General features: G+C 57.1%; 2 protein-coding genes across 4 annotated transcripts in view; one reads left to right on the forward strand and one right to left on the reverse strand.

The window, feature by feature from the left end:
* The window catches only part of DNAH17 (dynein axonemal heavy chain 17), a 110,914-nt gene that overhangs the window by 81,943 nt on the left and 16,102 nt on the right, over positions 1 to 12,869 (forward strand). For both annotated transcript variants that reach the window (XM_079904930.1, XM_079904929.1), the window contains exons 60-70: positions 2,045 to 2,252; positions 2,473 to 2,588; positions 3,365 to 3,557; positions 3,846 to 4,081; positions 4,703 to 4,825; positions 6,306 to 6,510; positions 7,103 to 7,267; positions 7,899 to 8,039; positions 8,214 to 8,384; positions 9,956 to 10,078; positions 10,653 to 10,846. In XM_079904930.1, the coding sequence (XP_079761056.1) occupies positions 2,045 to 2,252; positions 2,473 to 2,588; positions 3,365 to 3,557; positions 3,846 to 4,081; positions 4,703 to 4,825; positions 6,306 to 6,510; positions 7,103 to 7,267; positions 7,899 to 8,039; positions 8,214 to 8,384; positions 9,956 to 10,078; positions 10,653 to 10,846 (1,875 nt within the window). The remainder of the gene's footprint in view (positions 1 to 2,044; positions 2,253 to 2,472; positions 2,589 to 3,364; positions 3,558 to 3,845; positions 4,082 to 4,702; positions 4,826 to 6,305; positions 6,511 to 7,102; positions 7,268 to 7,898; positions 8,040 to 8,213; positions 8,385 to 9,955; positions 10,079 to 10,652; positions 10,847 to 12,869) is intronic.
* Positions 1 to 12,869, reverse strand: part of PGS1 (phosphatidylglycerophosphate synthase 1) — a 108,538-nt gene that overhangs the window by 41,710 nt on the left and 53,959 nt on the right. The window lies entirely within an intron of this gene.

A 12,869-nucleotide genomic window follows, 5' to 3' on the forward strand; every position in this document is an offset into this window, starting at 1 on the left:
GAGCTGCTCCCTTAAATGGGGGGAGGGCAGGGGTGTATTGGTGGGTGGGGTCGGAGGGGGGGCTTAGGTGGCCTGCCCACCCCCTTGGTGGTGCCGTGTGCAGGGGTCATGCGCAGGACCCTGCTTTTGCTCCGACACCTCAGAAGAGGCAGTTGGGTTTCAGCCTTTCTGCATCTTTCTGTTCATAATTTGCCCCAATGTGCACGCACGTAGTACTTTTAGTCCCTTATAGTTTCTTTGCATTTTGCTGCTTGAGGAGGTATTTGTCCAGGTACAAGCACTCCAGCAGAGGGTCCTAGTGGGACTTGGGAAGGGTGTGCAGGGGGGACCTCCACGTCTTGCCCCATAAATCCGATGCGCTAGCATTGGTGAGCACTGCACTTGTGAACACTCTTTGCCTGGCCGTCCCCTGGCAACCCGATTTCAGGGCCGACCTGACCTGACCCCAACTGAGAAAGGGAGCCCCTCGCATGACCCCAGGTGAGACTCCAACCTCTCTCAGCTCCATCTGTTGAGGAAGAGGGCTGGACGATCGAAAACCATTTGACGACTAAGGAGTAGTTTAAAGTTTAAGAGAAAAGACAAGAAAAACGCAGACCCACCTCCAGGGAGCGGCCTGTGTCAACATGTGGCCTGTTTCCTTTCAGTCTTTTTTCTCGTGCTTCTCCCTGTAGTTGAAAGAATGCTGTGTATATGCAATTACCTGCTCTGCTTTCTATCTTTTACTTAACATCGTGGGGGAAAAAGGCTTTTCCCTGTGTTGTCAAAACACTCGATCAGCTTGACTTTTTTGCCGCAGATGAACCGTAATTTACTTACTACACCTGCGTTGCTGAGGGTTTAGGCTGTCTCCGTGTCTGCCGTCATAAATAACGCCATGATAAATGTCTCCTCCTTGTCACCCAGCAAACTTCTCCACTGCCACCTCCCCATGCTGCCTGGAGTGTGCTTAAAAGACGCAGACGCTTTGTACTATTTGCCCAAACGAAGCGTAAAATATGCCAGAGTGAGGAGGTGATGGGCCGTGTTCCCCACCTACATTCAAATCACACTTCAATTATTATTTTAAATTGTCCCTTTAGAATTCTTCCTGCAGACAGGTCAGTCTGTTGTGCTCAATGACGTTGCCATTATTTTAAAAACACTAGTTAAGGTGCTCTAGTTTCTAGAGCATCTTAACTGCATCTATGGGCATTTTTCCTCATCCCTCTTGTACAATAACACCTACCACATCACCCCTTTTTTTCTTTAACGTCACCTCTTGTAAGTCTCATCCTTAGAGCCTTAGCCTCACTGGGGATCCCTGAAAACTGGGCACTGAGCTGAGGGGACGCAGAAGTGGCCCGTTGTGTGTGTGGGGTGCGGGGGAGCGGGGGTGGCCTCTGGGGCAGCCTGGCTCCGTGTGAATTCCTGCACTGCCCAGTCCAAGCTGTGTCACCTTGGGAGACACACTCAGCCTCTCTGGGCCTGTTGCCCAGAGTCAGATGGCGTGAGGACACGTGCCAGGGCAGGGGTGGCTCCAGGACCTGACATATGGGCAGCGCTCAGGGCAGCACCTGACACGCAGCCCCTGATGTGAGAACTTGGTGAAGAAACCCTGGTTCCAACACTTCCTGTCGGCGTTGCTCTGGGCAAGTTGCTGACCCCCCCTGAACCCCAGTCTTCTTGCCTAGGACTGGAGTCGTTGCAGAATGAAAATGAGACCAGCCATATAAAGCAGCAGGAGCAGAGAGGATTAAAAAAAAAAAAACACAGGTTTTCTTCCATCATCTAGAATATAGGACTTGAAATCACTACTTCCGTTGCCCTTCACCCTCCAAATTCTACTCCAGAGGCCAGAATTCTGAGTTTCATTCTTTTCTTTCTTCTTCTTTCTAATCTTCTTTCTAATCATTAATCACTAAGATACAAAAAAAACAAAGTTAAATGTGCTCCCCGTCCTGTTGCTGGTAACGGGGACCGGAGCGGCGGACGGATGCGGAGCTGGAGGCGGGACGGGGGTGGCGGGAGGTCTGCGTCCTCAGCGCCCGCTGTCCTGCTCCAGGCCCTACCAAGGCAACCCGACGTTCGACCCCGAGTTCATCCGCTCCAAGTCCACGGCCGCCGCGGGCCTGTGCTCCTGGTGTATCAACATCGTCCGCTTCTACGAGGTCTACTGCGACGTGGCCCCCAAGAGGCGGGCCCTGGAGGAGGCCAACGCGGAGCTGGCCGAGGCGCAGGAGAAGCTCTCCCGCATCAAAAGCAAGATCGCTGTGAGTGCCGTCGGCAGGCGCAGCTGGTCCGTGTCTCCGTTTGAGAGGGGTCGGCACAGCCGCTGCCATGAATTACGGAGCAGAGCAAGAGCCCGCAGGCCGCTGTGGGGACCTGATCACCCCGGAGGCTGCCGGCGTCGGCCGTGTTCCCGGCCCTCCCGGGAGGAGAGCTGGGGACCCCCAGCGTTGCCCGATTTCAGGGCCTGTCTTGTTCCTTCAGGAACTCAACGCCAACCTGAGCAACCTGACGTCGGCATTTGAAAAAGCGACAGCCGAGAAAATCAAGTGTCAGCAGGAGGCTGATGCCACCAGTAGTGTGATCTCGCTGGCTAACAGGTGCCTTACTCCCTCCGAGGGGCCCCTCCTGTCCTCAGACACCACCCCCCGAAAGGGATGAGCCCACAGAATGGCCTTTCAGGGGGGGCTACGCCCCAGGTGGAGGCAGCAAGGCCCCCAGCCCCCGCTTTCTGAGCACAAAGTGATAAACCCCGGGAGACCCCCAGGCTGTGTGCCTGGCCTCCCGTGGGATGTGGACTCACCTCCACCAGGTCAAGTGGCCTTTCGGTCCCTGGCAAGGAGGGCTGCTCGGAGGATGCTAAAGCCAGACCGCAGGCTAGTCAAGCACAAACCTGTCCACACTCTCAGACTCCTGGTGTCATTTAGGGTTGGGGACCAGCCCTCGAGCCGGGGGCCTGAGAAGCACGCGGCACACCCTGGAGTCCCCACTCCACACAGGGCCAGGGGGCCGCCTCTGGACTTCCCGCTGCCCGAAGCGCGTGCTCAGCGGTGTCCGGGCAGCAGCCTCGGCACGTGGGTGACGTGGTCAGGCAGCGTCAGCATCCACGTGACGTCGGCCCCTTGGGGAAGGGGAACTCGGCGTTCCCAACCGCCTCCAGAAAGCATCAGTTTTGCTTCCCTCAAGCGTGTATTGCCCAAAACTTCCCCCAAAGCATGTTTTGTCCTGAACCGCTGAGCAGAGTCAGGATTTGAAACTGGAAGGTCCCTGGCGTGTTAAAGGTGGAGGCGCGCCTTTCCTGGTCCTCCAGTCCGTCCTCTCTCCCCCCCGACACACGTGCTTCTCTTCTGCCCACTGACCCCTGTCCCCATCTCAGGCTGGTAGGAGGATTAGCATCAGAAAACGTCCGCTGGGCCGAATCGGTGGAGAACTTCAGAAGCCAGGGGGCCACACTGTGTGGGGACGTCCTGCTGATTTCCGCCTTCGTCTCCTACGTGGGCTACTTCACCAAGAAATATCGCAATGAGCTAATGGAGGGGTTTTGGATCCCTTACATAAATGAGCTAAAGGTAGGCGGTCCTGTCGCATCCATCACTCAGCACCTTCGGGGGCCCCCGGCAGGGCAGCCCCAGCCAGAAGGCACCTTTGCTCCTGCAATGGAGACTCCAGCCACTCAGGATGTAGACGGTGGCCCTGTGAGGCCGACGCCGACATCCCTTCTGGCCGGGCTCCAAGCTGCTCCTCAGCGTGATGCGAATGTGTGGCTGTCCTCCCCCACGCAGCCCGGCGGCCCACGTGTTGCTCGGAGAGCCGCTTTCCGCTGAGAGGTGAGTAAGGCCACATCGCCCCCTCGGCAGGTCCCCATCCCGCTCACAGAAGGTCTGGATCCCTTGAGCCTGCTGACCGACGATGCAGACGTGGCCACTTGGAACAACCAGGGGCTCCCCAGCGACCGCATGTCCACAGAGAATGCCACCATCCTGTGCAACACGGAGCGCTGGCCCCTCTTCGTGGACGCCCAGCTGCAGGGCATCAAGTGGATCAAAAACAAATACGGCAGCAAGCTGAAGGCCATCCGCCTGGGACAGAAGAGGTGCTCGGCCGTGGCGGGTGGGGTAGGGGCTCCAGAGATGGCGGCCGGCCGGCCGGGCCACGGTGCTGGGAAGTCCACCTGGGGCCCTTCATACTCGCTAAATGGATGGATGGGTCTTTGAAAACAAACACTGACCCACATGTGGATTTCTTTAGTACTTGGCCCTGGGCACTGGCGGGAAAGAATTAAACTCGGGGCTCCTCTCTCCCCCGTTACCTGCCGCTCCTGCTGGGGGACGGCACTGGCCTCGGCTCCTGCCTGCGTTGGTCCTGCCTGGTCACTTGCCAGCCGGGGGGCTGCGGGCGGTCATCTTCTCGTCTCTCATCGTCATAGATGAGAAGCAGTGGCCGTGACACGGCTGCACTGGGAGCCTTCCCAGTGTGCTGGGCAGTGAGAGGAGACTCGCAGCTGTGGAACGTCTGGCTCAATAGCCCGGAAGCGCTCCACGTGCACCAGCCCTCCTGTCAGCCTGGGGGCGATTTACGCAGAAGCCCTGAGCTCCTCTTGGGAAGGAGGCGTTTGGGAGAGGAATGAGCTCTTGGCCCCTCGGTCCCTCTGGGGCAGGCAGTTGCGCCGTCACCGGGCCCCAGGGCGTTCACGGCCCCTGTGCTGTGCCCACAGCTACCTGGATATCATCGAGCAGGCCATCTCAGAAGGGGACACCTTGCTCATCGAGAACATTGGCGAGACCGTGGACCCAGTTCTGGACCCTCTGCTGGGCAGGAACACAATCAAAAAGGGAAAGTGAGTGGCAGCGTCCACCTCCGCGGGTTCACCCACGAGATCGTCCTCAGTGGTGAGGTCTGGCCTCTGGACTGAGAGAAAGGGCGGGGCATTTCCTTTCCTGGGAGGCGGCAGGGGCTTCAGCAAAATGCGTGAAGGGACACCCAGCTCCCAGGGGAGAGACTGACAACTGTGGGACCACGTTCCAATTAGGAAGGAAGACCTACACCAACAGTTTATTAGCGACTGCCTGCAGATCACGATCCTTGATGGTCATCTTTTTTTTCTATTTCCATATGCATTTTGCAAATCCTGAGTCTCTTTCTTTCTATTCAGGTGAGATTCACATAACATAAAATTAACCAAAAGTGACCAGTTCCGTGGCCTGTAGGACACTGGTGCCTGGCTCCTTTCACTGAGTATCTTTTCCAGGTTCATCTGAGCTGTAGCGAGTATCTTTCATTCTTTCTTATGGCTGAGTAATACTGCATCGTGCGGACCTGCCACGTTTGGTTTACCCGCTCATTTGTTGATGCGTTGAGCTTGTATGACTGTGTTTTCTTTGGTTGCCCCATGTGGCTCATGGGATTTTAGTTCCCCGACCAGGGAACGAACAACCCGGGCCCTTGGCAGTGACAGTACAGAGTCCTAACCACTGGACCACCAGGGAACTCCCTGTATTGCTTTTCTAATATAAAAAATTAAATCAACTTTAAAAATGTAAAGGTCGGAGTTGATCTGAGCCACCTGTAAACTCAGGGGTGCAGGCAGAAGCCCAGAACAGAGGTGACGTAAATGTGCTGACGTCCTAGACTCTGAGAAGGGCCTGGTGTGAGTAGTGATACCCAGGGCTGAAGTGAGAGGCCCCCCAGAATGTGAGCTCGGCCAGAAAGAGGAGAGCAGAGTGGGGAGCCGGAGACAAGCGACCCCCCCCAGTGGGTGAGCCGACCCGGGTTCCCACCCTGGCCTCTCATCAGATTCACCTGGGGAGCTCCAGGGATGTCCCGGTGTTCTGAATTGGGGTGTCAACATCTTTCGATGTTAATGGCTCTGGGGTGGAGCCCAGGCCAGAGTGTTTCTGCAGAGGCTTCCAGATGAGCAAGATGTGCAGGCAGAGTCAAGTAAATGCTCCTAAAAAATCAGAACAAGCCGGCTAGAGAGCGAGCAGGTGCATTTTCTAGAAGGGCCGGTCACAGACCAGAGAGGGATGGTTGTGAGTTTTTTGTTTTTTTCCAAGTTTCAGATTATTTATTAATCAGGGTAAACCCCCGCACAATATGCCAACATGATTTCGTGCATTTAGAGGGGAACTACTTCCCGGTTAAGTGGAAAATTGTGCCGACGGCTTCTGGAAGACCTTTATTCTAAGCAGCTTTATGGTGAAACATGTCGTTGAGAAGTCTGGACCTTCCTCCCAGGCTGGCGGGAAAGGCGGTCTGTCCGTGCTGCCATCCCTTGGTCGCCGGGGACCCTCCTAACCCCTCCGTCCGCCGACCGCCAGGTTCATTAAGATCGGCGACAAAGAGGTGGAATACCACCCCAACTTCCGCCTGCTGCTGCACACGAAGCACTTCAACCCCCACTACAAGCCCGAGATGCAGGCCCAGTGCACCCTGATCAACTTCCTCGTCACCAGGGACGGGCTCGAGGACCAGCTCTTGGCCACCGTGGTGGCCAAAGAGCGCCCAGATCTGGAGCAGCTGAAGGTACGTGGAGACAGGAGGAGCGGGGCAGGCAGCTCAGAGACGGCAGGGGGCAGGTCACTGTGACCCAGGCGTCCGGCGGCTGTGAAGGTGCCCTGCTTGTCACACTGAGTTGTAGCTGGTACGACAGAATGAGTCACTCCTCCTCCCCGGCCGCCTCCCGAATCTAATTCTAAATCAAGTGATGGCTTCGCTGAAAGAACAGGAGTCACAGCAGTGCCCGGGCTGCCCTAGAGCACCGCACTCCTGCCCCACGAGAATGTCTTTGCTGCCGGCCCCTGTGTACCAGGCCCTTCCTTGACTGGCTGAGCCATACACGTGGGCTCACAGGGGTCCCAGGCCCCACTCATGTCCCATGGTCCCCACGTTCTTGCTGCACAGCTGCCCATGACAAGCAGCTGCAAGACCCAGATGCAGGGCCCCCTACCCCGCACTGCTTGGGGGCCTCCACTCCGGCCCCTTTCTTCCAGGCTTGCCGTGTTCCTCCCGTTCCGAGTCCCAGGGCCTTGGCCCTGAGCCCCCCCGAGCCCCCCAGCTGGGGGACCAGGCCGTGCCAGCGACTGATTTCCCTTCCCGGTCTCTGCCCCTCCTGCAGGCGAACCTCACCAAGTCTCAGAATGAATTTAAGATTGTTCTGAAAGAGCTGGAAGATTCTCTGCTGGCCCGTCTGTCGGCCGCGTCGGGGAACTTTCTGGGAGACACAGCCTTGGTTGAGAATCTGGAGACCACCAAACACATGGCCAGCGAGATTGAGGAAAAGGTAAAAGACCATCTTGGGGGCTACCCCCTTGCACCCCCAGCCGGAGCACACAGGGGGCATGGGAGCTGGGCGGATGGTCACTGAGAAGAGAAGCCGTAGCCACATGGGGGCCCCTGGGGGCCCGGGGCAGGGTCAAGGCGCGCGGATGCCGGCCAGGCGCATCTTCATCCGTTCATCTGTAGATGGACGTTTAGGGTGTTTCCCTGTCTTGGCTATTGTGAAGAGTGCTGCCACGCACACGGGGGTGCGTGTAGCTTTTTGAATTATAGTTTTGTCTGGAGATATGCCCAGGAGTGGGATTGCTGAATTAGACGGTAGTTCTATTTTTAGTTTTTTGAGGAACCTCCATACTGTTTTCCATAGTGGCTGCACCAATTTGCGTTCCCACCAACAGTGTAGGAGGGTTCCCTTCTCTCCACGCCCTCTCCAGCATTTGTTATTTGTAGACTTTTTAATGCTGGCCGTTGTGACTGGTGTGAGGTGATATCTCCCTGTGGTTTTGATTTGCATTTCTCTAATTATTAGTGATGTTGAGCGGCTTCTTTTCATGTGCCTGTTGGCCATCTGTGTGTCTTCTTTGGAGAAGTGTCTACACAGGTCTTCTGCCCATTTTTTGATTGTTTGTTTTGAGGTGCAAGAGGCAAAAATCACAGAAGTTAAAATCAACGAGGCAAGAGAGAACTACGTGCCAGCCGCGGGGAGGGCGTCCCTGCTGTACTTCATCCTGAACGACCTCAGCAAGATCAACCCCATCTACCAGTTCTCGCTCAAGGTGCGGCTGCATCCGGGTCCGGGGCCACTGGGGCCCAGGCTGCAGGTGGGCTTGGGGGGTGGGACCCAGGGCACCAGGTCTGACCAGCACCAGCACCAGGTCCGAGCAGTGCCCCAGAGCCCGCGTGGGCAGCGTGGAGCCCCCTGCATTCGGTGACCCGCCCCCCCCGACCAGGCCTTCAACGTGGTGTTCGAGAAGGCCATCCAGAAGACCGCCCCCGCCGACGAGGTCAAACAGCGTGTGATCAACCTGACGGACGAGATCACCTACTCCGTGTACATGTACACGGCCCGCGGGCTCTTCGAGCGAGACAAACTCATCTTCCTCGCACAGGTGACATTTCAGGTAACATCTGGCCTCGATGCCCCATGTGTGGTCCTTGGACGGGCAGCACCGGAGCCCCGTGGGGTGAGGTGGGGTGCTGGGGGAGAGTGGGGGGGGTTGGAAATGCAGATTCTCAGGCTCCGGCTCAGACCCAGTGGATCCAAACCTGCATTTTTAACAATATACGGAACACACCTGGGCTCTTGAGTTGGTACCAGGAAAGGTGTCCCAATGGGAACCATTGAAGGGGAGGGGAGGTCAGTTAAAGGGAGACGTCGTTCTAGTCCCTTCAAGTCATGCCGAGCCGACAGTCCCGCCTTAGCGGTTAGTCCGCTGTGGATGGGAAAGAAAGGTACTAATGAGTAAACATGCCCCCTGTTTTTACAGACCTGCTGAAATATTTAAAGATTTTGGTTCCACTAAATTGATTAAACAACCTCTCCGCCGCTTTGTTTGCACCGTGTTATAAGTGTTATTGGGAACACGGATTTCATAGCTAGCTTGGGCATCAATGTCAACCCAGCTTTCCATCCAAACTCCAACTTGGAATTAGGGGTCCAGGTTAAGGAGGTTTCTTTTCCATGTGAATCTCTGAGTAACGGGTTCCCTGTTTCTCTCCCTGCTAAGAGCACATCAAGATAAGTTTCCTTGATGCTCCCCCTAATTTTCCAGAGTAGAATGTATTCTTTTCAGGCCCAAAGAACTTTTTATTTTACTAAGATTAAAAAAAAAAAAAGAGACCCTGACTCAGGGGAAACTCTCTGTGGAATCTGAGAAAGCAGCTGTGTGAGCTCCTGACTGGGGAGGTTACAGTGACCGCGGCCCCGGCTCCCCTGCCGTCCATCTGAGATGGAGGGGCTGGGCCAGTTGCCCAACGAGCCACTTCAGTGACCAAGACAGGGCCTGCTAGAAGCCCAGAGAGCTTGTGCGCACCAGTGGCAAGGGGACTTCGAATGTGACCAGAAAACGTATATACCCCAAAGAATTGCAAACACGTATTCAAACAAATACGTGCATGTAAACATTCACGGCAGCAGTTTCACGACAGCCAAACGGCAGAAACAACCCAAACGTCCAACGACGGACTGTTGGGTAAACGAGATGTGGTCTCGCCATACACTGGCCCATTATTCGTCCATAAAAAAATGAAGCAGTGACACGCGCTACAACACGGATGAACCTTGAAAACACGCTCAGATGCAAAAGGCCTCGTGTTGTATGATTCCATTTACCGGAAATGGCCAGAAAAGGCAAATCTCTGGAGACGGAGAGTAGACCGATGGTCGCCTGAGGGTGGGGCTGCTGAAGGGCAGGGGCTTTGCCTCTGGGGCGACGAAAAGGCTGTGCACCTGGACAGTGGTGCTGGTCGCACAACAGTGTGAATGCACGACATATGCCGCTGGATCGTAGACCATAATAGGGTTAAAGTGGTGCATTTATGCTGTGCGTATTGTACCGCAGTTGAAAAACAAACAAGGTGCTGACCAAGCTTTGGGCTGACCCCAAAGGGGCAGGACAGTGCTTCCCCTGCAGGCAAGGGGTATGAGCCCCTGTTGCAGGGCAACATCTAAGCGAGCCCCACGGCCCCTCAGGTCTTGTCCATGAAGAAGGAGCTGAACCCGGTGGAGCTGGATTTCCTTCTGCGGTTCCCGTTCAAGGCCGGGGTCGTGTCACCCGTGGACTTCCTGCAGCATCAGGGATGGGGCGGCATCAAGGTTGGCCTTCAGACTTGAACACTGTGTTCTCTCCCCACCTCGCGGCCTTTCCTGCTCGCCCCAGACATGTTTACAAGGTGCTCCCGGCCGTAACATTCAGTAGAACGAGGAGGCCTCAGAGGTGGGACCAGGCACTGATGGGCTGCCTGCCAGCTCACGGGGACTGTGCTGTCCTACTGGAACGCAGCAACTTCATCATCACGTCCCTGCAGGCGGCAAGCTGAGCCGCAATGGGCCCCAGGGTGTGCCCAGGGGTCGCCCCTCTGCCGCTTCCCCTCACTTCCAGGAAAATGCAAAGTGTCAAGGCTATTCCTCAGAATTCTGGGGCCCTCACTGTGTCAGTTCAGAAAGACCGGAGGAAGGCGGCCCCCTGGGATGAGCAGGGCCCCTGTTCCAGAGCCCCCGGAGAAGCAGCCAGGAGTCACATCCCCGATCGGATTCCTCCCTCGTCCCAGCCATTCATCCCCAGCAGCTCATCGTTTGAGCGACAGGCCCCATGGTCATGCTTTTTCCGGAGCCCGCGGGGAAGGCGCCCACTGGGATGGGGGAGAGCTGAAAGGCCGTCTGCCCCCAGGCCCTCTCGGAGATGGATGAGTTCAAGAACCTGGACAGCGACATCGAGGGATCCGCCAAGCGGTGGAAGAAGCTCGTGGAGTCGGAAGCCCCCGAAAAAGAGGTCTTCCCCAAGGAGTGGAAGAACAAGACGGCGCTGCAGAAACTGTGCATGCTGAGGTGCGTGCGGCCCGACCGCATGACCTACGCCATCAAGTGAGTGCCCCCAGCCCCGCCCCGCCCCGCCCCGCCCCAGCCTGGCCTCAGGGCTGGGGAGTGGGCGCCTCCCATCCCAGCCACCAATTCCCGTTCTGAGTTCTCGTAGCTCTGGGGTCTCTGAAGGTGGCCAACAGGAACCCCCGGCTCCCCTGACCCTGGGTGAGGAGAGGCGCCCCGAGATAAGCGACGGGAAGATAAAACTCCCCGGGTTGGCCACCAAGATTTTAAAAAAGCCTGGGCGCGCTGCCAGTGCAGGGGACACGGGTTCGAGCCCTGGTCCAGGAAGATCTCACATGCCGCAGAGCGACTAAGCCCACGCGCCACAGCCCCTGAGCCTGCGCTCTAGAGCCCGCGAGCCACAACTACTGAGCCCGCGTGCTGCAACTACTGAAGCCCGCGTGCCTAGAGCCCGTGCTCCGCAACAAGAGAAGCCACCGCAATGAGAAGCCCGCGCACCGCAACGAAGAGTAGCCCCTGCTCGCCGCAACTAGAGAAAGCCCGCGCGCGGCAACAAAGACCCAACGCAGCCAAAAATTAATTAATTAATTATTTTAAAAAAGCCTGGGTGCTAATGACCTCCAAGGCCACGACCACGCGGGGTCCTTTAAGGATGCTGTGGGGAGAAAGCAGTGGCGCAGCCATCAGCACCCGAGGACTTTCATGGCCTCAGTGGCTGGATTTAGAGGAAATCTTTTATTTTTACGGCTCGTTTGCAAAGAGAACCATTCTGCTTTCGTGAACAATCTCTCTGGACCTGAAACGCCTCCAGGACTGGAAACTTAACCATCGGGTTTCAGCGCCCGTTCCTTTCACTCCCCAAAGCACAGAAAGACTTCAGGAATATCAACAGCTGTAACATCTGCACGGCCAGCCCGGGCAGGCCATGGCGTCGTGGGGGGGGGAGGGAATGAGACAGGCCCCGTTCTCAGAGGGGCGTCTTGGTTTTCCGTTTGTCCTAGTGGCCTGAAAGCCACCAGATTTCCCAAAAGGCGCCCACGTCTGACAAAGCAGAGGCCTGACTCACACCCACTGGTTGTTCACAGACACGTGTTTCTGTTTTGCTTTGTTTTCTCGGGACTGAAGAGGAAAGGGACCGCGAGGGGTTCTGGGTGCGGGAGGGGAGCGGGCGGAGTGAAGCAAGAAATCACGTCACGAGGGAGAGTCGAGCTGGTCCAGGGAGAAAGCAGGAAGGCATCCCGGGAAGGTCGGACACGGACACAGCGTGGGGAAGGCCCAGGTGAAGGGCACTGAGCATCCAGGGGGACACCGCCTGCGGGCGAGCTGAGCACGGGTGGGTGTCCAGCCCCACGGCCCCCAGAGCACCCTTGAGAGCCACCCGAGTCACCACGGCAGAAAACGCATCGGAACCGCGTGGGCGACCGCAAACGCCAGGCGAACCCAAGTCATGCTCTGCGGCGGTCGCAAGGAAAGCAGATTCACCTCCCGAATCAAACAGGGCGGTGGAGCTCAAGAGCAGGAAGTTCAAGTCCAAGTCCACGGCAAATAGCAACAACACACAGTCGTCAAGAGCGTGGGTTCACTCCGCCCTCCGCCAACCCCTCGAGCCGGCACCTCCCCTCCTCCGGTCCACAGGCCCAGGGAAGGGAACTCGCCCATGGCGGGGCGGGGTGCTGGTAACGGGCTCCCCAGAACAGCAGCCCGGGTCTGTAGCACCTGCCAGCATGCAAGCCGCTGGGGGCGGCTCCGGCACCCCCGTGCCCAGGACACAGCGCTAGGAGCAGCGGAGCCCTCCATTCTGCGTCATCACTGCAGCCGCAGAGAATGACCACGTGGCCCGGCCACGTCAGGAGCAGCAGGGAGCTTGTGACATTCCTGCCCCAGGCAGGACCTGTACCTTCTAGAATTCCTTCCCGGGCAAGGACTCTAGCACTGACATTCCGGGTCAATTCCAAAGGCCAGAATCAAGCACAACCAGGGGCCTGGAGCAGGAGCCCTCCCACCGGCCTGTGGTCAGCGCTGCTCAGGGTCTGTATAGAGGCCAGCAAAGGCCAGACCGGGG

The sequence above is a fragment of the Stenella coeruleoalba genome, assembly GCF_951394435.1.
Source record: "Stenella coeruleoalba genome assembly, chromosome: 19".
Lineage (NCBI taxonomy): Eukaryota > Metazoa > Chordata > Mammalia > Artiodactyla > Delphinidae > Stenella > Stenella coeruleoalba.